Source organism: Balaenoptera acutorostrata, chromosome X (assembly GCF_949987535.1).
Source record: "Balaenoptera acutorostrata chromosome X, mBalAcu1.1, whole genome shotgun sequence".
Taxonomy (NCBI): domain Eukaryota; kingdom Metazoa; phylum Chordata; class Mammalia; order Artiodactyla; family Balaenopteridae; genus Balaenoptera; species Balaenoptera acutorostrata.
The window spans coordinates 95,122,682-95,145,916 of NC_080085.1; the positions used below are offsets into that span (position 1 = coordinate 95,122,682).

At 43.9% G+C, this 23,235-nt stretch overlaps 1 protein-coding gene across 5 annotated transcripts in view; it reads left to right on the forward strand.

Annotated features, from left to right (window-relative positions):
- LOC102999159 (NACHT, LRR and PYD domains-containing protein 12-like) overlaps window positions 1-21,640 on the forward strand; it is a 46,435-nt gene extending 24,795 nt beyond the window's left edge. For all 5 annotated transcript variants that reach the window (XM_057538429.1, XM_057538431.1, XM_057538428.1 and 2 more), the window contains 10 exons: window positions 1,858-3,517; window positions 5,504-5,593; window positions 10,893-11,063; window positions 11,179-11,349; window positions 12,954-13,133; window positions 13,828-13,998; window positions 14,107-14,277; window positions 14,962-15,132; window positions 15,251-15,421; window positions 19,565-21,640. In XM_057538429.1, coding sequence (XP_057394412.1) covers window positions 1,858-3,517; window positions 5,504-5,593; window positions 10,893-11,063; window positions 11,179-11,349; window positions 12,954-13,133; window positions 13,828-13,998; window positions 14,107-14,277; window positions 14,962-15,132; window positions 15,251-15,421; window positions 19,565-19,646 — 3,038 coding nt within the window. In that variant the 3' untranslated portion in view covers window positions 19,647-21,640. The remainder of the gene's footprint in view (window positions 1-1,857; window positions 3,518-5,503; window positions 5,594-10,892; window positions 11,064-11,178; window positions 11,350-12,953; window positions 13,134-13,827; window positions 13,999-14,106; window positions 14,278-14,961; window positions 15,133-15,250; window positions 15,422-19,564) is intronic.
- The last annotated feature ends 1,595 nt before the right edge of the window (window positions 21,641-23,235 follow it).

Genomic DNA, 23,235 nt, shown 5'->3' on the forward strand with positions numbered 1-23,235 from the left:
TGCAAACACTTATCTAGATCAGCATTCCCCAACCTGCAGTCTACAGAATACTATTCTCCAGGAGTTAATAATTTTGCTTTTAAAAAAGGGTTCTGTAGTCATTTAAGTCCAGAAAATACTGGATTAAACAAAGTTAAGCAGTCCGTTTTTTTTTAACTGTTGATTCGCTCAGAGCCTTTCATATGCTAATATGTATTGAGAAACTCTAAAATGGGATAGAAGGTGCATTCCCCTTACCTTATTTGACCACTGGACACCTTTTTCACAGCTCTCCTATTAATATCTTGCAAAAATGTTACACGAGAAACTTATTTGGAAAATACTAGCTTAGATATTCACTTAACAGAAGTTTGAACTTGATAACTGACTCCTTGGATTATTTTTTCTAGTTGCAGAAAGTGAAAAACTACGTAGTATAGTACTTAAGCATATAGGCCATGGCTTCAGACAAACCTGAGTTTTAATTGAAGTCTCTGCCATTTACTAGCTGTCGAACCTTGGACAAGTTACCCAATGCTATAAGCAGGACTGGCTACATATTTATGGGGTATGGTGCAAAATGAAAAGACAGGATTCCTTGTTCAAAAATTATTAAGAATTTCAAGATAGGAACAGCAGAGCATTACACCAAGTATGGATCCTCTGAGCACGAGGCCTAAGCACAGATTGCACACCCATGAATGTATAACCCTGGTGATAAGTTTTCAGTTTCCTCAACTATAAAATCTGGATAATACCTACTTCATGGGATTATTATGATGATTAAATTTAAAAAAAATGTATGTAAAGGGCCTAGTACAGTATCTGACACAGAATAGGCATAATAAATGGCTTGTTTTTAATTCAAAAGCAAGCATTTATAGCCATTTTCAATAAATATTGAGTGTCTACCATGTTCCAGGCACCAGCTAGGTACTTAGGGTGCTATGATGAAAAAGACAGACAAGGTCCCTGTTTTCATGTAGGTTAGTGGGAAAGACAGATAATGAAAAAAATGAACAAGACAATTGTAAATTGTGCTAAGTGCTATAAAGGGAAAACAGGGTCCTGGGAGAGGGTATAGTAGAGAGGATCTGCTTTAAACTGGGTGGTCAGGGAAGTCTTCTTCTAGGAAGTAATGTTTAAGGTCTGGAGGATGAGAAGGGGATCTCCACGGGAAGAGCAGGAAGAAGTGTGTTCCAGGCAGAGAGAATAGCTGGTGGAAAGGCCTGGAAGTGGGAAAGAACATGGCATTTGTGAGGAACTAAAAGTAAGCCGGTGTGGCTTTAGTATAGGGACTGAGAAGGAGAGTGATATAAAAGGCTGGGGAGTGAAGGTAGATAGGGCCCAGATCGTAGCAGACCTTGTAGGATGAGGTAAGGATTTTGGATTTTATATCAAGTGCAATGAAAAGCTCTTGAAAAGTTTTGGGCCATGGCAGTGATGTGATGTAATTGATAGTTTTAGAAGATCACGTTGGCTGCTTGTGTGGAGAGGAGCCATAGAGGCTGTTTCAGCAGTCCAGGAAAGAGTTGATTGATAGTGCCTTGTACTTGGGTGGTATTTGAGGTTGTAGAGGCAAATAAATGGATTGGAGGCTTATTTTGGAGATATAAATGATAGGCCTTGCTAAATGGATGTGGAGGATTCAAGGGAAAAAAAAGAAGTAATGAATCCTAACATTTTTCTGAGCCCTCAGGAGGGTTTTTTTGGGGGGGCGGGCAGTGGAATAGAAATCAAGAGCTCAGATGCGTGAAGTTTGAGGAGCCTTTGAAACATCTGAGTAGAGATGGTGGTGATGGTAGTATTAGTTATAGTTGTTGTTTGTATCGTTGTCTAGGATTCTGTGATTACTGACTCTTGGTGTCACCCCATTAGATTACAGGAAAGTATTTAGAAAACATCTAAAAGAAAAATACCTAAAAAAAGGAGTTGACAAATGTTATCACCATGGCAAGCATATAGAGTCACGACTGCTTGTTGTAAAAGAACACTGTATATCAGAAAAGCCACCATGCGGAATTCCTCAACAAAATAATTTTATTGAGATGGAACATATATTTGATCCTGATGAAGAGGGCTCCAGCTTATCCCAAACTGTGGTGCTTCAGGGATGTGCTGGGATTGGGAAAACAGCTGTGGTGCATAAGTTCATGTTTGACTGGGCAGCAGGAATGGTTACTCCAGGCAGATTTGACTATCTCATCTATGTAAACTGCAGAGAAATAAGCCGTTTTGCTAACCTTAGTGCTGCTGACCTGATCACTAACACTTTTCAAGATATAGACGGACCAATCCTGGACGTTATTCTTGTGTATCCAGAGAAGCTTCTGTTCATTCTTGATGGATTTCCTGAGCTTCAGTACCCTGTAGGTGACCAGGAAGAGGATCTTAGTGCCAATCCCCTGGAGAGGAAGCCAGTAGAGACCCTCTTATGTAGTTTCGTGAGGAAAAAACTGTTTCCTGAATCCTCCCTCCTGATAACTGCCCGGCCTACAGCCATGAAGAAGCTTCACTCTCTGTTAAAACAAGCTACCCAGGCAGAGATCCTGTGGTTTACAGATGCTGAAAAGAGAGCATATTTCTTGAGTCAGTTTTCAGGTGCTAATGCTGCAATGAGAGTTTTTTATGGTCTGCGAGAAAATGAAGGCCTTGACATTATGTCTTCTCTTCCCATCATCTCCTGGATGATCTGCAGTGTCCTGCAGTCACAGGGAGATGGTGACAGGACTCTTATGAGATCACTTCAAACCATGACTGATGTGTATCTGTTCTACTTTTCCAAGTGCCTCAAAACCCTTACAGGCATCTCGGTGTGGAAGGGACAGAGTTGCCTGTGGGGCCTTTGCTCTTTGGCTGCAGAGGGACTGCAGAACCAGCAGGTCCTGTTTGAAATCAGTGACCTCAGAAGACATGGGATAGGAGTGTATGATACCAACTGCACTTTTCTCAGTCACTTTTTGAAAAAAGTTGAAGGAGGTGTCAGTGTCTATACTTTCCTTCACTTCAGTTTCCAAGAGTTCCTGACTTCTGTGTTCTATGCCCTGAAGAATGACAGCAGCTGGATGTTTTTTGATCAAGTGGGGAAAACGTGGCAAGAAATATTCCAACAATATGGAAAAGGGTTTTCATCATTAACAATACAGTTCTTATTTGGCCTCTTACATAAAGGAAAGGGAAAGTCTGTGGAAACTACCTTTGGGAGAAAAGTCTCTCCAGGACTTCGAGAGGAGTTATTGAAGTGGACTGAGAAAGAAATAAAGGATAAATCTTCTAGGTTACAGATTGAGCCAATGGACTTGTTTCACTGTTTGTATGAGATTCAGGAAGAAGAATATGCAAAAAGGATAATTGATGATTTAGGGTCAATTATACTGCTTCAACCTACCTATACAAAAATGGACATTCTGGCTATGTCATTCTGTGTAAAAAGCAGTCATAGTCACCTGTCAGTGTCTCTGAAGTGTCAGCACCTACTTGGATTTGAGGAGGAAGATCGAGCTTCAGCATTCATGCCACCAACCTTGACACTTAATCAGTGAGTATACTAATGTCTTTTCACCAGTGTTTTGGCCTACAGAAATGATAGGCCTTCTTGTTTATTTCAAGTATTCAGGCACATAATCATTTCTAGCATTGTCAATAAATAAATTGAATTATCTCTGCTTTCCATATTGTATGTCAATCAACACAATAAGGATTTATTGAGTATCTATCACATATTGAACACTGGCCAAGGTAGACACTGAGGGAAAGCTGACATTTGTGAGAACTTAACCATGTGCCAGGCACTGTGCTAGCCACTGTAAGTGTGTGTATGTGAGTGTGTGTGTCTATTAGTCTTCACTGTCTCTCTGTGAAGGTGCTTTATAATTATAAAAAGTTATGAGCATATAAATCATTAAGATTATCATTGAAGACTCTGCTATTTTGGTGTTGATGACTATTCTGGAAAAGGTTGTAAACTTAATGTTCCATTGGTCCTCACTCTTCTCTACATATACTTCATCAGTGAGGCCTCAAAGAGCTCCAGGTTGGTAAGGGACAGAGCTGCACTCCTGTGTATATTGCTATAAAGCCTGGGTTCTTTCTGCTAGACTCACACCTACATGGAGAGTTGAGAGCTGGAGTTCAAAGAGGCTTAGGTAAACCACTTACACAGTATGTACTCTGTATACTACAAAATACAGCTCTACTGACTTACTAAAGCAGCCAAGAAGACTTATACCTGCATTGTCTGGAAAATGCCACTGGTCATAAGTCTGTTCTCAGTACTCAGGTTAATATGGACAGTGCCTCTCATTTAGTTGTGGGGCCAGGGGAGGGGTAGGGGACCTTGAGAAGGAGACAGGAGTGGGCAGAAAGCTCAACTTGGGAAGTGAGTTAACCCGAGTCTTTTCTCTGGTAATTGTTAGTTCCTCAGTGGGCAGTAGCATAGAGGTGGAATTGAGCATGGCATAGGTGTGTTTGTGGAAAGTGAGGAGGGGAAGTGAGGTGCAGCAAGACTTTGGGACCAGAGGGGAAGGGGTATGAGAAGTTACGTGGACTTGGAATTACGAAGCACTTTGGCTACAGTGTCTTCATGAATTCATGACAGCTTCAATCCAACTGTATATTATAAAGTAAAATAATGGACAATATACATTGAGAGATTTTAAGCACTGATGGAAACACAAAGGGGCTTCTAGTTCATTTTGGGTTTCCAGAAAATCAGCCTTAGATGGAGTCCCCATCCTTCAACCCCATTGCTTTCATCAGAAGGCTTAAATTCTTTTCAAAGTTTAAACCCCCCCAAAAAACCCACAAAAACACCCACTTTTCCCAAGCGTGTTGACTAAGTGAGAGTTTACTGCAGTTGATCCTTGAACAACAAAGATTTGAACCGCGCAGGTCCACTTACATGGGGATTTTTTTCAATAAATGTGTACTACAGTACTATAGGATTGAGGTTGGTTGAACCCTCGGATGCAGAACCTCCGATATGGAGGGATAGAGAGGGCTCACTGTGAAGTTTTACGTGGATTTTCAACTGTGGGGGTGTTGGTACCCCTAACCCCCATATTGTTCAAAGGTCAACTGTATTGAACTTTCCTAGTTCTCAATTATTGTCGTTAATTCTTCTATTAGTACTGACAACCAAGAATCAGTTACAGTGTACAGATAGCTTGGGCAAGTCACTTGACCTCTCTGAGCACCTGCAAAATGGTGATTACAATACCTGTCATTGGATTAAGGACCAGATAAGATAAATTCTGTGTGTAAAGTGTTTACCTCGGTGCCTGGCATACAATACCATGGCTTTGGCTTTGGAGTCAGACAGACCTGAGTACTGACCTTCATTCTGTTCCTATGTGACCTTGGGCAAATTACCTTTTTGTGCCTTAACTTCCGTATCTGCAAAATGGGGTAATACCTCCTAAGGTTTTTGTAAATTAGTACTAAGATGGCAACAGAAGCCAAAATAAGCCTTTTACTTAAAATTTTGTTTTTAATCATTTTATTTTTGCTTTCTCATCTCTTTTAGGCCCTTCCAGCTGCATAATTTGCCAGTCTCTCCACTACACTTGCTCTGCCAAGCACTGCGTAACCCATACTGTAAAGTCAAAGACCTGAAGTAAGTTGAACTTTGCTTTAAACTCTTAGGTATTTGCAGGTAAAGACTGGGTTGCTAGAAATTACACTCCCAGCTGATGAAAAGATAACGCTACAAGCCTAGAAGGGGTAAGGGAGTCAGGCAGCGATCCCTGCCAACCCCTCCTGCCTCTTCTCCTTTTGTATGTGCTGTTTTTGCTGTAGCAAGTGGGTGTCAGGCTGTAAAACCCAAGAGTTTGTGTCTGATGCCCGTCCTGGCCCTACCCCACTCCCCTGCTTTTTCCTTCCAGACTCCCATTGTCTTTCCCCTTGGTTTCCTTTTCTCTCCCTCCGTTCCCCACCCCCATCCTCCTCCGCAATTATTCCCCCAAGTGCCACTGCTCTGAAGCCCCCACCCCCCACCTGGACCTTACATCCTCGCTCACTCTCAGGTGCCTTGTCTGCTTGTCTGTCCACATCGTACACACACAGACAGGAGCCTGCTTGGTTTCCCACCTCCTCGCCACACAGATCGGTGTCTGCTTTCCTTCCCTTCTGCCCCAGAGGAAGAGGTAGCCTTTCCAAACTCACCCGAGCCAGTAAATTCACTTACTTTTATTTTTTGTATTTTTGTGAGCATTTATTTTACTTTACACAAAACCAAAGTATATAAAGACATAAAAGCCCTCCATCCCACTGCCCCGTACCCCTCCCCACCCCATACCCCCACTCCTGCTTCCCCACTGGGGGCTGGGGAGGCTTCTCCTGTCATGGGGCCGAACGACCATAGCAGTCCTCGTCTGCAGCTGGTGCTGGCGTCCTCTGTATGCAGCCCTGAAGGATTCCTCTTGGGGTGGCCCTGTTGTAAGCCCGGGGTTAACCCCAGGCCTGTTTTGTTTCTCATGATATAACTCGCTCAGAACATGAATGAGCTTCCTGGCCAGTTCATTGCTGGAGACTTGGGAGGGATGCAGGAATCCCCACTACCCATCACTCCCTGATGCACCGCCCCTGCCAGTTCCGACATTTTCTTTGATGGTTTGTGGTTTGCAACTGCTCTTCTGGTGTAAATTTCTGGCTTGGCAATAATCTGGTTGGCCAGACCAAGGACCCTCTCAAGTTAGCTTAAAGAAAAAAGGATCTGTGTAAAGTGGATTTTCACTCAGCACAACTGCAGGAAGTGAAAAGTGGTCGGGCTGCCACTCTGCACGTCTGGGGTCACGGGATCAACTCCTCTCTGCTTCTCTGTCTCTCTGCTCCCTGGGGCCTCAGACTGTGATTCTCTAAAGGGCACTGGGCCTTTGTAAAGCACGCGGTTCTGTTCCCCCACATCCAAGGCCAGGCCTCAGCTGTGGCCTCGGTGTCCATGACTCCGACCTTGCCCCCGACTCCCAGTGACCCACTGCTTCATTGCCCGACACCATCCTGGCTATGAAATCTGCCTCTCTGTTCAGATTCTCTAGTGTGAGCATCTGTTTGGCTCAGGATGGGTCAAATGTCCACTCCTGCTCCAGTCATCTAGTCTAGTTTCAGGGGTGGGGGGGTGGAAACAGAGACGGGGGTGTTATATACTGTCTGCCCAGGTCCACCAGATGCTAGAGTTGGGGAGAGACACACACAGAAGCGGCAGTAGTTCTGGAGTGTCGAGTACTAGTGCTCTGGAACACAAAGAGGGTCATCAAAACACGTCTGTCTCTCTAGGTCTCTCTCCCCCTAAGCCCCCAATCTACAACTTCCCCAGCCACCACCCCATACCCTACCTTCCACCCCATTTCCCCTCCTCTCTCACAGCTCCCTTGCCCCATTCACCCACCCACCCACCCTTTCCTTCCACTCTTCCCAAGCCCTCCCCCTCCCCTCCCCCTCCCACTGAAAACGGATTTCCCATCAGGGTACATTTCTATTCTGTTTCACATTTCTGAATTCAAAGGTTTTATAGCCAGATTCCCCTCCCACAGTGGAAGCAAGTTTTCTGCCTTGAAAAATTCACTTGACACCAAGGGCAGCCCGTTGGCCTTCGAAGTACTGGAGGTGTCCCCTGCTGGTGGGAATCAGAGTCCCTCCCGTCTCTTTGTGGTTCTTGAGGGCCCATTCCCTGGCCCCCCACGTCAGACCACAGGCTAGAATCAGAGGGCACCCAGCGGGGAGACCTCTGAAATGGAGCTCCTGCTGTGAACGGCGCTGCTAGTGGGGAGGACGTGGGTGGGGATGGTGTGGGTGCGTCTGGGAAGGGGAATAAGGGGCGTGAGTGTGAGGATGGGAATGAGGCAGGGAGCTGGACAGGAGGGGGTTCCTGTGAGGCTGTGGACCCGGACTTTGCTATCCCATATAAATAAAGCATGGGTGGGCCCACGGACCTGAGATCTCCCTCCCTCTGCCCACCAGAGGTGTAATTTTTCTGGTTCCCAACTCCGGGAAGCTGCATAAGGTCTCCGCGCAGCTCCTCTGCTCCCTCGGCAGCTTCTGACCCTTCCACACCCTTCTGTCTTCCTCCTCCTCCTGTGGCTCCAGAAGCGGCTGCAGTAGGAGCAGTGGCCCCTGCCTCCTCCTCACCTGCTCCTTCTGCCCCGGTCCCACTGGCAGTGGCCAGGCCTGGTCCCTTTGCAACCAGCTCCTGGAGAGAAGTGAGCAGATCTGAGACCTGTTCTGGGGGCTGGGGGGGGAGGGTGGTGGTGGCGGGGGTGGCGGAGCAGCGAAAGGGACTGGGGGCGGGGGGGGGGGCGGGGGGGAGCGTGGGGGGGGGCGGGGGAGCGGCGAACGGGACTGGGGGCGGGTCCCGGGACGGGCCAGGGACCAAGTCAGAGTAATCTTACTGCCTGCGCCAGCCTCCACTTCAGGAGGTCCCGGTCTCTCTGCACCTCCGCCAGCCTGGCATGGGCTAGCTGCAGCAGGAAGGCCGCCTCCTTGCGCTCCACCTCCTGCTGTGCCTTGAGCAACTTCAGGTCTGAGACCAAGGCCTCCGCGGCCGACCTGTGCAGTTCGGTGAAGTCTTGCAGCTGCTGCACCTTGTGCATGTAAAACTGGCTCTGCCTGTGGGCAAAGCGCACGCCCAGGGCCAGGCTGCCCCAGACACAGGCCTCTTTGGCCTCGCTGGGCACCTGACGATCCTCCAGTGTGGCCCGGAGCTTGTCCTCCACCTCCTCCCAGGACAAGTGTATATTCTTGAGATAGAACGCAGAGCCTTTCTCGTGCCTGCTCATCCTCTCGTTGATGAAGGCCACCACCATGTCATGCTGGAACCCATTACTGGGGTCCTCGGGTTTCAAGGCCATGATGGCTGAGGGCCTTTGGGGCTTGGCTGGCCCTGCGGGGATGAATCAACCAGTTGTCCCCTCCCCCTCCGTCTCCTCATCTCCGCTTGCTTCCCCCCTCCCCCCTCCCCCCCTCGTAAAGAGCTCTCCCCACGACTGGCTTGCGCTGCCCCAGGACACCTCCTGCCAAGCCTCACCTTCTGGCCAACGCGGGTGCAGGCCGAAAACACGGGCCTACCACGCTTAAAAAGAGGGTAACCGCTCTCTCTTTCTCCCCGAGGGCTCCGAGGAAAGAAAGCCTCGCGTTACCACTCCCCGCTTTTACCGTTGGACTGTTCCAACTTCCAGAAACAGCGGGGGTGGGTGGGGTGCGTGAGGAAGATTCCCGTCCCCCACCCCCGACATAAGGGAACTCCCTACGCTATTGAAAGTCTTTGCAGGCGGGAAGAAACAGGAGTGGTCAGAAAAGATTCAGAACCAAGAACGTGAAGCGCTTGTAATCAAGTACAAAAAGTCTCAAACACCCCCCCCCCACCACCATAATGGTTTGTCCCACTCGGTGGGCCCGCCCTTCCTAGAGGTGGAATATTCTAGAACAGGAAACAGCCCCCATCCCTCAGTGGCCTCCGCTACCTTGTGGAGGAAGAAGGTGGAGCCAGAGTACAGCCTCATCCCCATCACCCTAAGTGGTAATAAATCCTGGCCATATCCCCCCCAAAAACGTGTCTTGAATTTCTCTACTTCCAGCCCTTCCCCCCTCCCCCTGGGCAATTTATTCCCTGGACCACTGCAGCCCTCTGACCCCAGGTTTGTTTCCTGCCCTACCCTGGCATCAGAGGGATCTGACCATGTCTCTTTAAACTTCTAATGGTTTTTCCAGGCGTAGAGGATAAACCAGACAGCCCTCAGGTTGAGTACTACTTTGCCACTTACTGCATGACCTTGTGCTATAATTAAATTTCAGTTTTTACCTATGGGCCTAAGATGAGGACTGAATGACAAAGAGCATGTAAAGTAGTAATGTTTTCTATGGTCCCATTTTTGTAAAATGTACAAATCCTGTGTGTGTGTTTGCATATGTTTCTATGATCTTGGAGAAAGGAGTGGGAGCATACACATCAGACTCTCAACGCTGGGGACCTCTGGGAGGTGGAGTTGGAGGGGAAGTTGGGAAAAGGTTTTCGTCTTTTAAAATAAATCTTTCTGTGATTTCATTTGTTACAGAGAACATATAATGCTATATGTATGCATGCATTAAAAATCTGGAAAATTATATACCAAAATTTTAACAGTGGTTATCTTTGGGTGGTAGGAATACAGAACTTTCTCAAAAAAACTTTATTCTTTATATTTTTCTCTACTGTAAAAATTATTTATAATAAACATGTATTATGTTTTTCAGATTTTTCAGATTTTTTTTCCTGATAACTTCTGATCACTGTAAACAATTTCTAAATATCTAGAAAGTAAATGTCTCCCTGTAATCCAACCCTTCCCTTCAACCTGGAAGATAACCATTGTTAGCAGTTTGATATATATCTTCCAGTGTTTTAAAGTAGGCCATAGCAAATAATTGGCAGTTTCTCAAATGAAGCATCCCATCTCTTGCCTCCTGGCTTTCACTCAGGCTGCTCCACGAGTGGATTGTCCCTCAGCGCCTCCTGCTCTCCCCGCTCCCATTCTCCTCATCCATCTAAGTCCGGTTCAATTTTTATTACCCTTTCAGAACAACACTCAAGTAGTGGTTCTTCTTACAAATATTTCTTGCTCCTCCAAACCCCACCTCAAGCTAGGTTGAATTGTGCCACCTTTCTGTGTTCCCATGATACCTTGTGCATACCACTTGCACTACTTTTCACACTGTATTATAATCCATGATTTTCTAATTTTTTCCCCATTAACTGGGCATTCCTTGAGGGCAGGGTCTGGATCTTAATTATTTCTGTGTTTTCAGCATCTAGCACAGTGGTAAGCATCTGATAGATTAATTATTGAATGAATTTAAATAATTCATTACATCGGTAAGGGACAAACAGGTACCTTTAAAGAGAGTTCTATTTTCTTCTCTGAAATGCCTTCTTCTCCACACAGACTGATTTTCTGCCACCTCACAGCTTCTTATGGCAGAGACCTCGCCTTAGTATTTGAAACCAACCAATATCTGACAGATTTGGAATTTGTGAAAAATACCCTGGAAGATTCCGGAATGAAGCTTCTGTGTGAAGGATTAAAACAGCCAAACTGTATCTTACAGACACTGAGGTAACTGAGAGCAGGAGAATTTGTTGTCTGTGTTCATGTAGGTTTTTTGTCAATTTCTTTTGTTTTGGGGGAGAGCATGAATAAGGTAATGAGGTCATTCTTCTGTTCTCTGAAGGTTGTACCGATGCCTTATCTCTCCTGCTTCTTGTGGTGCGCTAGCAGCTGTTCTCAGCACCAATCAGTGGCTCACTGAGCTGGAATTTAGTGAAACAAAACTGGAAGCTTCAGCTTTGAAATTGCTCTGTGAAGGCTTAAAAGATCCAAATTGCAAAGTACAGAAGCTCAAGTAAGTTGTCACTATTAGTTTCCATACTGCAAGAAAAAATTTAAAAATATGCAGCTCAAGATGGATGTTCTAAGATCAAAACACATTTCAAGGAGTCATGGAGAGGAAGAATAAAAGTGGCAATAACGAAAACCCACACTTACTGAGCAATTACTTTGTGCTAAGCATTCTGCTGAGTGCTTTGTATACATGATTTCCTTTAATGCGCACAACAACTCAGAGATTCAGATTACTATCCCCATTTTAGCAGATGAAGAAACAGAAACCCAAGTTCAAAAGGCTAAATAACATGGCAAAGGCACAAGTAGAAACCCAGATGTGTCTGACTTCAAAGTCCATGTAGTGACCATAATAAAAAATTTACTATATATGTATTAGTCAGGTTTCTCCAGAGAAGCAGAACCAAAAGGATGTGTATAAATATATAGAGAGATTTATTTTAAGGAATTGGCTCACGCGGATTATGGCAGCTGTCAAGTTCAGTATCTGCAGGGTAGGCCAGCAGACTGGAGACACAAGGAAGAGCCAGTGTTGCAGTTCAAGTCAAAAGGTAGTCCGCTGGCAGAATTCCATCTTCTTCCTGGGAGGTCGGTCTTTCTCTGTTAAACTTTCAACTGATTGGATGAGGCTCACCCACATTATGGAGGGTAGTTTACTTTACTCAAAGTGTACTGATTTAAATGTTAATTTCACCTAAAAAGTACCTTCACAGAAACATCTAGAATAATGTTTGACCAAATATCTTGGTACCATGACCTAGCCAACTACTTGACACATAAAATTAACAATCACAATATATATGTGGAGTTTTCTAAAGTAAAAGCTCTTTAGCATTAAAGCTTTCTAAATCCACTTTGAAACTCATTTTTTTGGCAAAATACCTCTATTTAAAATTTCCAAGTTGGGGAAATATAGATACGTGGTGTCCTTATGAGCCCTCTTCAAGACTGAGTTTGGAGCCTGGTAACTCAAGAGAAAATTGAAGACTCAGAGGTTGTAATGTATATCATAGAAATTCTTGAAAGTGATGGAAGAGAAAGTTGATGGGAAATAGTTCAAGGAATTGGACTACCTAATACGGAGAAACAAAGATTGAGAAGACGGGAAGGTCAGTAAAAAACCACTCTTTGTGCCAGAGAAGAAATGTTATATGGATGATGGTGATGAGCTGGGTCTCTCTAAGGATGGCAAATTAATTAGTAATGAACTTATAGATAAAAGAAAAGGAAAGGAAAGATCTTTTGACTGTAAACTTTATTAAGGATGATTACAGCATTTTCCCCTGTGATTCGAAAGAAGATATGAGATAGAGTGCTAAAATCCATGCAGGGAATTAAAATGAGATTAGGTTGTGTTGATATTTCCTCCCAATTCTTTTCTTTTTGGGGGCAGTCAACATGTTTTGAGTTCTCACTGGGGGACACAGTGTTGTGGGAGCAACGTACAAGTCCCTCTTCATGGGTAAAAGGAGGTTGTGACATATTCAGGGTTGGGGGGTCTCGTATGGGTGAGCCTGTATTTTCTTTGCTCATGATGTTTTGCAGGTAGGGAGTAGGGTGATAAAGTGGCCAATTCTGTGTCTGTTCATCTTTCTTTCTGTCCAGGTTGTGTGCTAGCTTTCTCCCTGGAAGCTCAGAGACTATTTGCAGATACCTTGCCTCTGTTCTCATTTGCAATCCAAACCTCACTGAGCTGGACCTGAGTGAAAATCCCCTGGGGGACACAGGGGTGAAGTATCTTTGTGAGGGTCTCAGACATTCCAACTGTAAAGTAGAGAAACTAGAGTAAGTTTTTTAGAACTATCATCTGGCATCATCTTATAACTATTGAACTTGTTAAATGCCTGCTGTGTGCCAGGATCTATGCTTGGTGCTTGCCAGAAGTTATTTCACGTAATTCACTCCTTGAAATAACTATATAGGGTGGGTTTTCTTACCCCATTGTACAGATGAGGAAACTTTGAGGACTGGGGGGAAAAGTGACTTGTCCAAGGTCACACCATTAAAAAGTGGTATAGTCAGGATGTGACTCCAAAATCTATCTCCATACCCCATGCTCTTTCCAGTATACTGCCATCCTGTGTGTTTACAGGAGTGATGCTAATTAAATATTAACTCTGTAAAGAATACTACTATGTACCCAACACTGGGCTAGACGTGAATGGAGTTATCAGAAGCACTACAAGTGACAGGGCTGCCCTTAAGGACACACAGATATGAAACAGTTAGAGAGCAACACAGTTCAACGTGTAATCAAGTGCCGAACACTGTAGAATCATTTAGAAATGCCAGATGAGCCCAGGGAAAGGGAGGAGGTCACTGTGGGTGGAGACCTCAGGAGGAGGCTCTGTGTAAGTGGTGGGCCAGGAGCTGGAACTTGAAGGACGGCTAGGACTTAGCTAAATGGGGAGGCTGGGAGAACATTCCCAGGAAGCTAAAGGACAGCAGTGGCTGATTTTTCTTCTTTGTCTCTGGGTAGCTTGAGCACATGTTACCTAACAGATGCTAGCTGTGTGGAGCTCTCTTCTTTCTTGCAAGTGAGTCAGACTTTAAAAGAGCTGTTTGTGTTTGCCAATGCCCTGGGGGACACAGGAGTACAGCGTCTCTGTGAAGGTCTGCGGCATGCGGATGGTATAATCGAGAATCTTGTGTAAGTGTCTGCTTGTCCTCGTCCTGCTCGTGGGCACTGGCATTTGAGGTTCAGTGGGACTCCCTGCTGCCATGGTTAACAGCCACCTTGGTGTCCCCATTCCTCCAGGCTTTCCGAATGTTCCCTCTCTGCAGCTTGTTGTGAGTCCCTCGCCCAAGTCCTGAGCTCTACCCGGAGCCTGACAAGGCTGCTTCTAATTAATAACAAAATTGAAGATTTGGGACTGAAATTGCTGTGTGAAGGATTAAAACAGCCTGACTGTCAGTTAAAGGATCTGGCGTAAGTATTGTGGACAAAAGCCGCAGGCAGAGTTCCTTGATGTTTCAGCAACTCCCAAAATTAAATGATTTTTTTCTGGCCTGGTGATATAATCTCTGAGGAAACAATAAATGAAGACCCAGATAATTTAGGGGGAATAAATCTTCCCCTCTCCATAATCTCTGTTTGGCCCTGGCCCAAGGGATTTTTTTTTACACGACACTCTGATTTTCTTTTCTTTTTAAAATAAATTTATTTACTTATTTATTTATTTATTTTTGGCTGCTTTGGGACTTCGTTGCTGTGCGGGCTTTCTCCAGTTGTGGCGAGCGGGGGCTGCTCTTTGATGTGGTGCACGGGCTTCTCATTGTGGTGGCTTCTCTTGTTGCGGAGCACGGGCTCTAGGCGTGCGGGCTTCAGCAGTTGTGGCATGTGGGCTCAGTGGTAGTGGCACGCGGGCTCTAGAGCGCAGGCTCAGTAGTTGCGGCGCACGGGCCTAGTTGCTCCGCGGCATGTGGGATCCTCCTGGACCAGGGCTCGAACCCGTGTCCCCTGCATTGGCTGGCGGATTCTTAACCACTGCACCACCAGGGAAGCCCGACACTCTGATTTTCTAATGTGTTTTTCTAATGGGTAATCCCAATACCTAAAGTGACCCAATGCAGGTGAAATGATGCCAACCTTATCTACCTTACTTCCTGGCAGACTGTGGACCTGTCACCTGACTGGAGAGTGTTGTCAGGATTTGTGCAATGCACTGTACACCAATGAACACCTACGAGTTCTTGACCTCAGTGACAATGCCTTAGGGGACGAGGGCATGCAGGTGCTGTGTGAAGGGCTGAAACACCCCTCCTGCAAGCTACAGACCTTGTGGTAAGCGCACAGAGACTCTTTGTACCCTGGGCTCTTGTTCCAGGCTGTATATGAAATGGAGGGTCACTGTGGAACTTGGTAAAACCGATTTCTTTCTTGAATCCCCAATCCCCCATAGGCTAGCAGAATGTCATCTCACAGATGCATGCTGTGGAGCCCTCGCCTCTGTCCTCAATAGAAATGAGAACCTAACGTTGCTAGACTTAAGTGGAAATGACCTTAAGGATTTCGGAGTTCAAATGCTGTGTGATGCGCTGATTCATCCAATATGTAAACTACAAACGTTCTAGTAAGTTACTGTGGTGGGGGAAGTGGGAGAGAGGGGGTCAGGACAGGCACATTGGGTTTGATCATAGTCACTGCAGTGAGAAAAGAGAAGAAAAACTGAGGGCCGGCCACGCCTAGGCAAAATATCAAAGTAAGTGAAATTACCAATAGGCCTCTTCCTTGGACACAGGGACAAGGAGAGAGGTAGAGAACAGATAGTGCTGGATCCCATTGCTAAGAAAAGCAACAGGGTGTAGGAAAAAGAGCATCAGATCCACATTCTGCTAGGTCTGGCTTAAATACTAGGTCTAGCATCTACTAGCTATATGACCATGCTCACTTAACCTCCCTGAACTTGAGTATCCTTGTCTATAAAATGGGGCTAACATGAGTAGTACCTGACTACCTGGTGTTAGCATGGGGATTGCATGAAGTGAGACGTTAATTATGAATGTGCAGCCCCTGGCACATAGGAGGTACTCCATAAATGTTAGACCCTTTCCCTTTCTTCTTCTAATACCTGCCAGAGGGCTTGATGTGTACATTTTGAGAGTCTTCAAGACTCAGGGGGATGAAGCTGTTACAGAATTACAGTTACAGAAAGTGGAGGTCTTCACCCTTTCGGATCAATGTCCATCTGCCAGCTCAGCAGGCTGGCATAACACACAAAGTAATTCTTAATTAGGATATAGCTATGCTCTGTTGGCAGCTAACCAGTGGCCAAATGGCCATTTATTTCTGGCATTCAGAACTGGAACACATAATGGAAAATAAAGGCTGAGTGCAAAAATTCCACATTCCAAAGCCAATTTGATGGATTGAAGCGTAAATGAAAACAGCATAAAGGCCTGATTACAAGTCTGGCTGAAACAGAAGCTGGTTCTCTACTAGCAAAGTGAAGTCTGTTAGACTCGAGACTGTGGTGATTACTGCCCAGGAAGAGGGAATTATTCACAACATAATAAGCCTCAGGGGTTTAGGGACCTCCCTGGTGTCTTTCTCAGAAAAGGGTGACTGGAGTCTGCATTTTCAGTAGGTTGAAATAAACTCAACAATCAATCCTAATGTTTCTTTAAATATAGAGTAATTTAATGTGGTAGCACCCACATGTGGTGGTGTAAGCTTCAGCAAGGTCCTAAACGACATCACAGAGAAATTATTTTGTGATGCCATTATTTATTTTTTATTGTAAATTGTTGCACCGTTTCCTGTTTCTCTCACCCTTTGTCTTTTAACCAATGTGCTTCCATTGTGTTTTCAGGCCAGCCTTCAAACCCTTGTAATTTGTCAATCTACAAGTTGATAGCAGTGTGCAATAGTAGCTCAAAATACAAAATAAAGGACACACACACACGCACACACAGAGTAGACACCATTCACTGACCTCAAATAAATTTTGAACATCAGAGTGTATATAAGACAGCTAACACTGAAATCAATAGAAATATATACTTGCCCAAGTAAAGTGAGAGGAAACTGTTGATCGTTTAATGTGGTGGTGGGCAAGAGAGGGGATAAATCCAGGAGAGCCTCCTAAAAGGGGAGTCTTGTCTGAAAATTGGAAAGGCTGAAGGAACAAGGTTGTTTTCTAAGAGCTGCTTCAGTGTGAGGTCTGAATCTTATTCCTCATTGTATTTTCCCCATAAACTTTCTAGTTCAGTGCTTTGCGTTTAGTAAATTCATATAGGAAATCAGTTATTAATTTAGAGCATCCGGGGGCAAGGCAAGGAGACAGTTGATGATATGTTCAGTAAAGACTAGGTATCTAGACCTTCAGAAGATTGAGGGAAAAAAAGAGGTTGTGGCCTCAGAGGGACAGTGCTCACCTTCACTCGTTTTACAAGCACTTGCTGAATATCTGCTATGTGCTAGGCAAATGTGCCAGGTGCTGGGAGACAAGAATGAGTAAGATGAGAGACATGATTTGTACTCTTTAGGGACCAGTGGACCTAGTGGTAGAGACAGGCACATAAACTGATGAATGCAGTAGGGTAATCATGAAATCTTAAGGGAACCATGGCAGGAGACAACTCACCCCGCCCAGGAGGCTCAGGGAAAGATTCCTGGAGGAAGGGCCACCTGAGTTGAGTCTCGGGACTATAGCCAGGGACATGGGGTAAGGATGGAGAAGGGTAGTCCATGCTCAGGAGATAGCATGAGCAAAGGTAGACAGACAATAAGCAGCATGTTTTGTGGTACTTGAGGGGGATAGAGGTGGGAAACCTCTAGGAAGTTCGCTATTGTTAGAGCATAAAGTGCAAAGCAGAATGTATCAAGGAATGAGACTGAGGGGGTAGGCAAGGCCTTGTATGCCATGTGTGATTAGTAAGATCTGTTTGCAGAATTCCGGGTTCGAATTCAGTTGTCACTCTTTTCTTTCACATATCTGAGTAGCAGTACATTTGGGGGCCTTTCCTCACCTTTCCAAAACTGGTTCCAAGGATGGAGCCAGTTTTGCTTCCAAAGCTGGTTGGAGAATCAGTCCACTGCTACTGCTGTTTCTTACTGCCACATGGGGCTCATCTTGAGAACTGGTGATCCTACCCAGTCCCACAGAAGCTTGGTGACTGGATGGTGATGCCCTGGCTGGTGTGGATCCCTCCCAGCCCTGCGGTGCCGCTATACTGGGACTCCGAGGTTACATATATTTTAGTCCACACCCAAATGTGCAGTCATTGTTCTCTAAAGTACCATATGTGTCAGAGTGTCTGGGTCTAGAAGAGCTCTTTGAATCAGCCACAGGTATGTATGTGTGAAGCCAGTCCTTGCCCACAAAGATGTAGGCCCCTGAGTTGAGTCAGGAGCCCCACTTAAGCCTTCTTCTTTCTTCAAGATATTTTATTTTTGGTGCCTTGGTGCCTTTCCCAGGCACTGGGCCTTGGATAAAGCCCCCTAGATCACCCTGACACATGTTCCTAATTCTAAATTTGGAAAGAAGGGGTTGAGAGTAGGTGGTCTCTTAACTCCCGGAAGACCTCCAGGCTTCCTAAGCATATTGGCCTGCCTCTTCTCCAGCAGTGAGTTATACACGTCAGGAGGTAAGACAGCTTTTGCTAAGTCATTCAAAAAATTCTAAAGTTCTTGTTACACTTCCATGGCATTAAATGTCTACTTACCCTACAATTGCATAACTAGCAGGGCTACTCATTTCACTTTGCTAGATAAAGATTAGCTTCTATCTATTAAAAACTAAAAACTGTACCTCACTACACACTTGAAAGAGTTTATACCTAATTTTGTAGTCAATAGGTTTTAATCAGGGATACACATGTGGAGTTTGAAGTGCCTGCAGGACATTGTGGGAAGTTTTCTAGTAGGTAACAATTGGATATAGGAGTGTTCCCTGGAGGTGATAGCTGAAGCCATGGCAATGGATGAGATCCTCTAGGGAGAATGAGAAGAGAAGAACCTCTGAGGAACATCTCTTGGGAATTAGCCCTGGGCAGTACCAACTTTTAAGAGGTGGGTATGGAAAGGAAAACCCATGGAGAAAACCAAGAGAGAAAGGTGTCCTGGAAGCTATGGAAAAAGTGAGTTTCAAGGAGGAATTGCTCAACAGTGTCAAATGCAGCAGAGATTTCCAAAATGATGAATACTGAAAAGTGTCCTTTGGATTTACCAGTTAGGAGGCCATAGGTGACCTTGTCAGGGGCTGTTTAGTGATGCGATGGGGCTGGAAACCAGATTGCAGTGACTTGAGAAGATGGAAGATAAGGAAGTGGAGAAGGAGTGGAGACTACTTTTTCAAGACTTTTGTGAGAAGGAGAAGAAATGTGGGGTTGTAGGCTGGGGAGGGATTCTTCGTTTTCTTTTTTGTCTTGTTTTTTAGGATAGGCAAATTTGTAAGCTGAGGGAAAGGAGCCCATAGAGAGGGAGAGGTTATAGATACAGGATCGGGAACTGATGGACTCATGGAGCAGGGCCTTGGACAAATGCAGGGAGGGATAGGAGTGAGAGTTCAAGAGGAAGTTAAGCATTTTCTCTTTTGGGATCCGAGGAAGGGAGTTAAGGCTGAGGGAGAAGGTAGATACTGGAGTGGATGAAGTAACTGAGTGGTGTTGTGGTGCAAGTGTGAATAGGAATCTTATCCTTAAGAACAGGAAAGAAAGGTACTGAAGGCGTCTGTTGGCTTGACTTGACACAAGATTCTTTTCATTTTTCATAGCATTGACACGGATCATTTACATGAAGAAACATTCAGAAAAATAGAAGCTTTAAAAATGAGCAAGCCTGGAATCACCTGGTAGTTTCCAAGGAGAGCCCCTGAATCAGCTGCATATAGACCTCCTCTGTCTGGCGCCATCTCTAACAGTTGTGCAGTATTCTTGTTCTAAACCTGTTAACCTTTGCTGAGGACGCTAGTGTGAAACAAGCAGCAGTGATTGCTATTTCTTACATAGAACCATCCACTAAATAGGATGTAAAAGGTGGAAGCACCTTAGTTGAAATGTCTTCAGCAATAATACCTTACATTCTTATATTGTGTTACAATGTTTACTGTGTTTTTACAAAAACCTTCCAAGGTCGGAAGATGAGGCTCAGAGAGGTTGTGACGAGCTCCAAGTCACACAGCTCAGTGGGAGAGTTGGGACTAGCATCCAGCCAGGTTTCCCAATACTCAGACAGGGCAGGGAAACAATAGAAAAAAAGACATGTGAAGGAGTCCACTTAAAGAGACAAGATACCTGAAATGATCAAAGAACAAGAGGGTGGACAAACACATGTTATATATTATGGTGCTGATTTTAAGTAAAACTGTAATTCACAAAAGAAAGTGAGAGGAATGAGTTGGGTTAATAGATAAAGGCTTCATCGAGGTGAGACATAATGTGGGCCTTGAGAATGAATAGGATTAAGATGCGGGGAGATATACTGGCCAGTGGCTATAAGACTGCAGGCAAAAGGGCTATGTTTGTGAGCAGCTCACCAGAAGCACCTAGGGAGAGAGAAATATTTGCATTAGAGTTTCTTGAGCTGCCACAATATTCATATCCTAGGCTCCTGAGGGTGCTCTCCAGTTCCCAGGCTCCACTCCCTTTCTGAACTTTTAATACCTCCCCCATGTGTTTGTTCTTGTTCATGGACTCTTATGACTGACTCACTACTACTCCCTCACAGCGTATTCCATAGCCTAGCATGGATCCTGCACAACCCCATGTTTCTATCTCTGCCTGGCTTCCACAAAACACTAGATGAGACAAGTGGAGAAAGGGAGTGCCAGGCAAGGAAAATAGCACAGAGCCTGTGGGACCGACAGAAAAGTAGGTTGACCTGATTAAGGTGTAGAGCTGTCTCTGGAAGCTACTTACTAGCTGTGTGACCCTGAATAAGTCACTTGGATTCTTGAAGCCTCAGTTTTCTAATCTATAAAATGGGGGTAAATTGACATTAACCTTGCAGGGCTGCTGTTCCCAGCATGGTGCCTATCCCACAGTAGGTACTGATTAATGGTAGCTGTATGTATGAGTGTGTACCTATAATATAGTTGAGCTGTGTAGTCTTTGAGCCCCCAGACTGTGTAGTCAGTGTGAACTGTGCATTTGAACTAAATATGTGTGCTGGAGGTGGTGAATCTAGTGGGGGAAGAGACACACAGTGGAAAGTTATTGCAAGCGAGAGGTCCAGCTCTCCATGTCCTCATCTATCATCAGGTATTGTTCCCTGCTGCCCTAGGAGGTGGTAACTCTCAGTTAGAGACCCGGTCTGGCCTGAGAAGAATGGTCAAGGTAGCAATTTGTTTCCAGTTTTCTCAAGTTCTTCTTTCCCTTTAGTTATTTAACACTTATTTATTGAGGATTTATTATGTGCCAGGTTTTGTGCTAAGTGTTGGCTTTACAGAGGTGAATATGCCTTTTTCTGTGCACTTTCCTTACTATGTTCTCTGACTGCCCTGGTCCCTCTGTCAGTCTGGTGAACATCTGATAAAATTCAGTCACGTTAAGAACTCAAAGGTATAATGTTAAATGAAAAATTGCAGAACCCTGTGTGTGTGTGTGTGTCCTGTTTGCGTACAAAAGGGTAAATATGCATGTGTATGTATGTGTCCAGAGTATGTAAGGAAGGATGTATACAAGAAATTGCTAACAGAAGTTATCTCTGGCAAGAGGAAGTTGGCAAGCAGGGGCATTGGGAGAACAGGAAAGGAACTTTTCATTTTCATCTATAGCCCTCTGTTTTACTTGATTTTTACCATGTGCATGTATTACTTTTATAATTAATAAACTTGATGTTAAAAATAAAACTTATTCATACTGAGGAGTTATTTTTCTTCTTTTAAAACATGACAATTTAGAAGAAAATACAGGGCAGTCATTTATAAACATGACATAAAAACCCAAAGGAAGAGAAAGATCTGACAACATCAAAATTAAAAATTTCTTTATGAAAAAAAATCACCATAAATAAAATTAAAAGAATATTGATAAACTGGAGGAACATATTTGTCATGTGTATAAAGACAAGACTAATGTCTGTATATATAATAACAAATGTCCAAATATAAATAACAAGTCAGTATGAAAAACAAAACATAGAGGACTTCTACTTCCAGCAATAATGAAGTAACAGTGAGTGGATTTACCCTCTCACATGAACGACTCAAAAAATGGGCAAAATATGGGAAACAGCAGTTTCCGGACATTGGATAACAGGCAGGGTTGGGACAAAAAATAGCAAGATGGTAGTTTTGAATAGAACTGTATCAGTAGTCATATTAAAGTCAATGGTCTCACAGCAACCCAATTAAAAGGCTGAGATTGGTAGAATGGAAAAAAATATTTTTTAAAGACTCAACTATATGCTGCTTATAGATAATCCATTTTAAATATAAAAACAAATAGGTGAAACATAAAAGATGGGGAAAGATACACTATGTTAACATTATTTTTTAAAAAGCTAGAGTGACTATATTATTATCAGAGAACGTACACTGCAAAGGAAAGAATATTAACAGAGGTAAAGCGGGCCATTTCATAATAATGTGGCTAATTCGTCATGAGGACATAACAATCCTAAAGATATGTGCATTTTAGTAACATTCAAAATACATGAAGAAAAAACTGACTTGAGAAATAGACAAATCCATAATTTTAGAGACTTCAGTATCTTTCTCAATAATGGATAGACCAAAAAGACAGAAAATAGGAATATGGAAAATTGGAATAACACAAATAATATATTTGACCTAATTGACATCTATACAACACTTGACCCAACAACAACAGAAAACATTCTTTACAAGTACACATTGAATATTTACCATGATAGACCATATCTGGATCATGTAACAAGTCTCAGTATTAAGTTAAAGGATGCAAGTCATACAAAGTGTGTTCTCCGACCACAACGGAGTTAAATTAAAAATCAGTAAAAGAAAAATACATGGAAAGTCCTCCAAATATTTGGAAAGAATTACACACTTCTAAATAATCCATGGCTCAAGAGTAAGTCTCAAGGGAAATTAGAAAGTATTTTAAACAGAATGAAAATGAAAACATGAGACATACAGATTTGCGGGATATAGCTAATGCAGTGCTTAGAAGGAAATTTATAGCACTAAACAGCTATTTCAGAAAAGAAAGGTCTTAAATCAATGACTTCAGGTTACATAATAAAAAACTAGAAAAAGGAGATCAAATTTAATCCAAAGTAAGCAGAAAAAAGGAAATAAAGATAAGAGCATAATATATATTGTATGATTCCATTTTTATAAAATTCTAGAAAATTCAAAGTATTCTTTAGTGACGGCAGATTAGTGGTTGCCTAGTGGCAGTTGAGGAAAGGAAGGGATACATTATAAAGGTGCACAAGAAAACATTTGGATGTGATGGATATGCT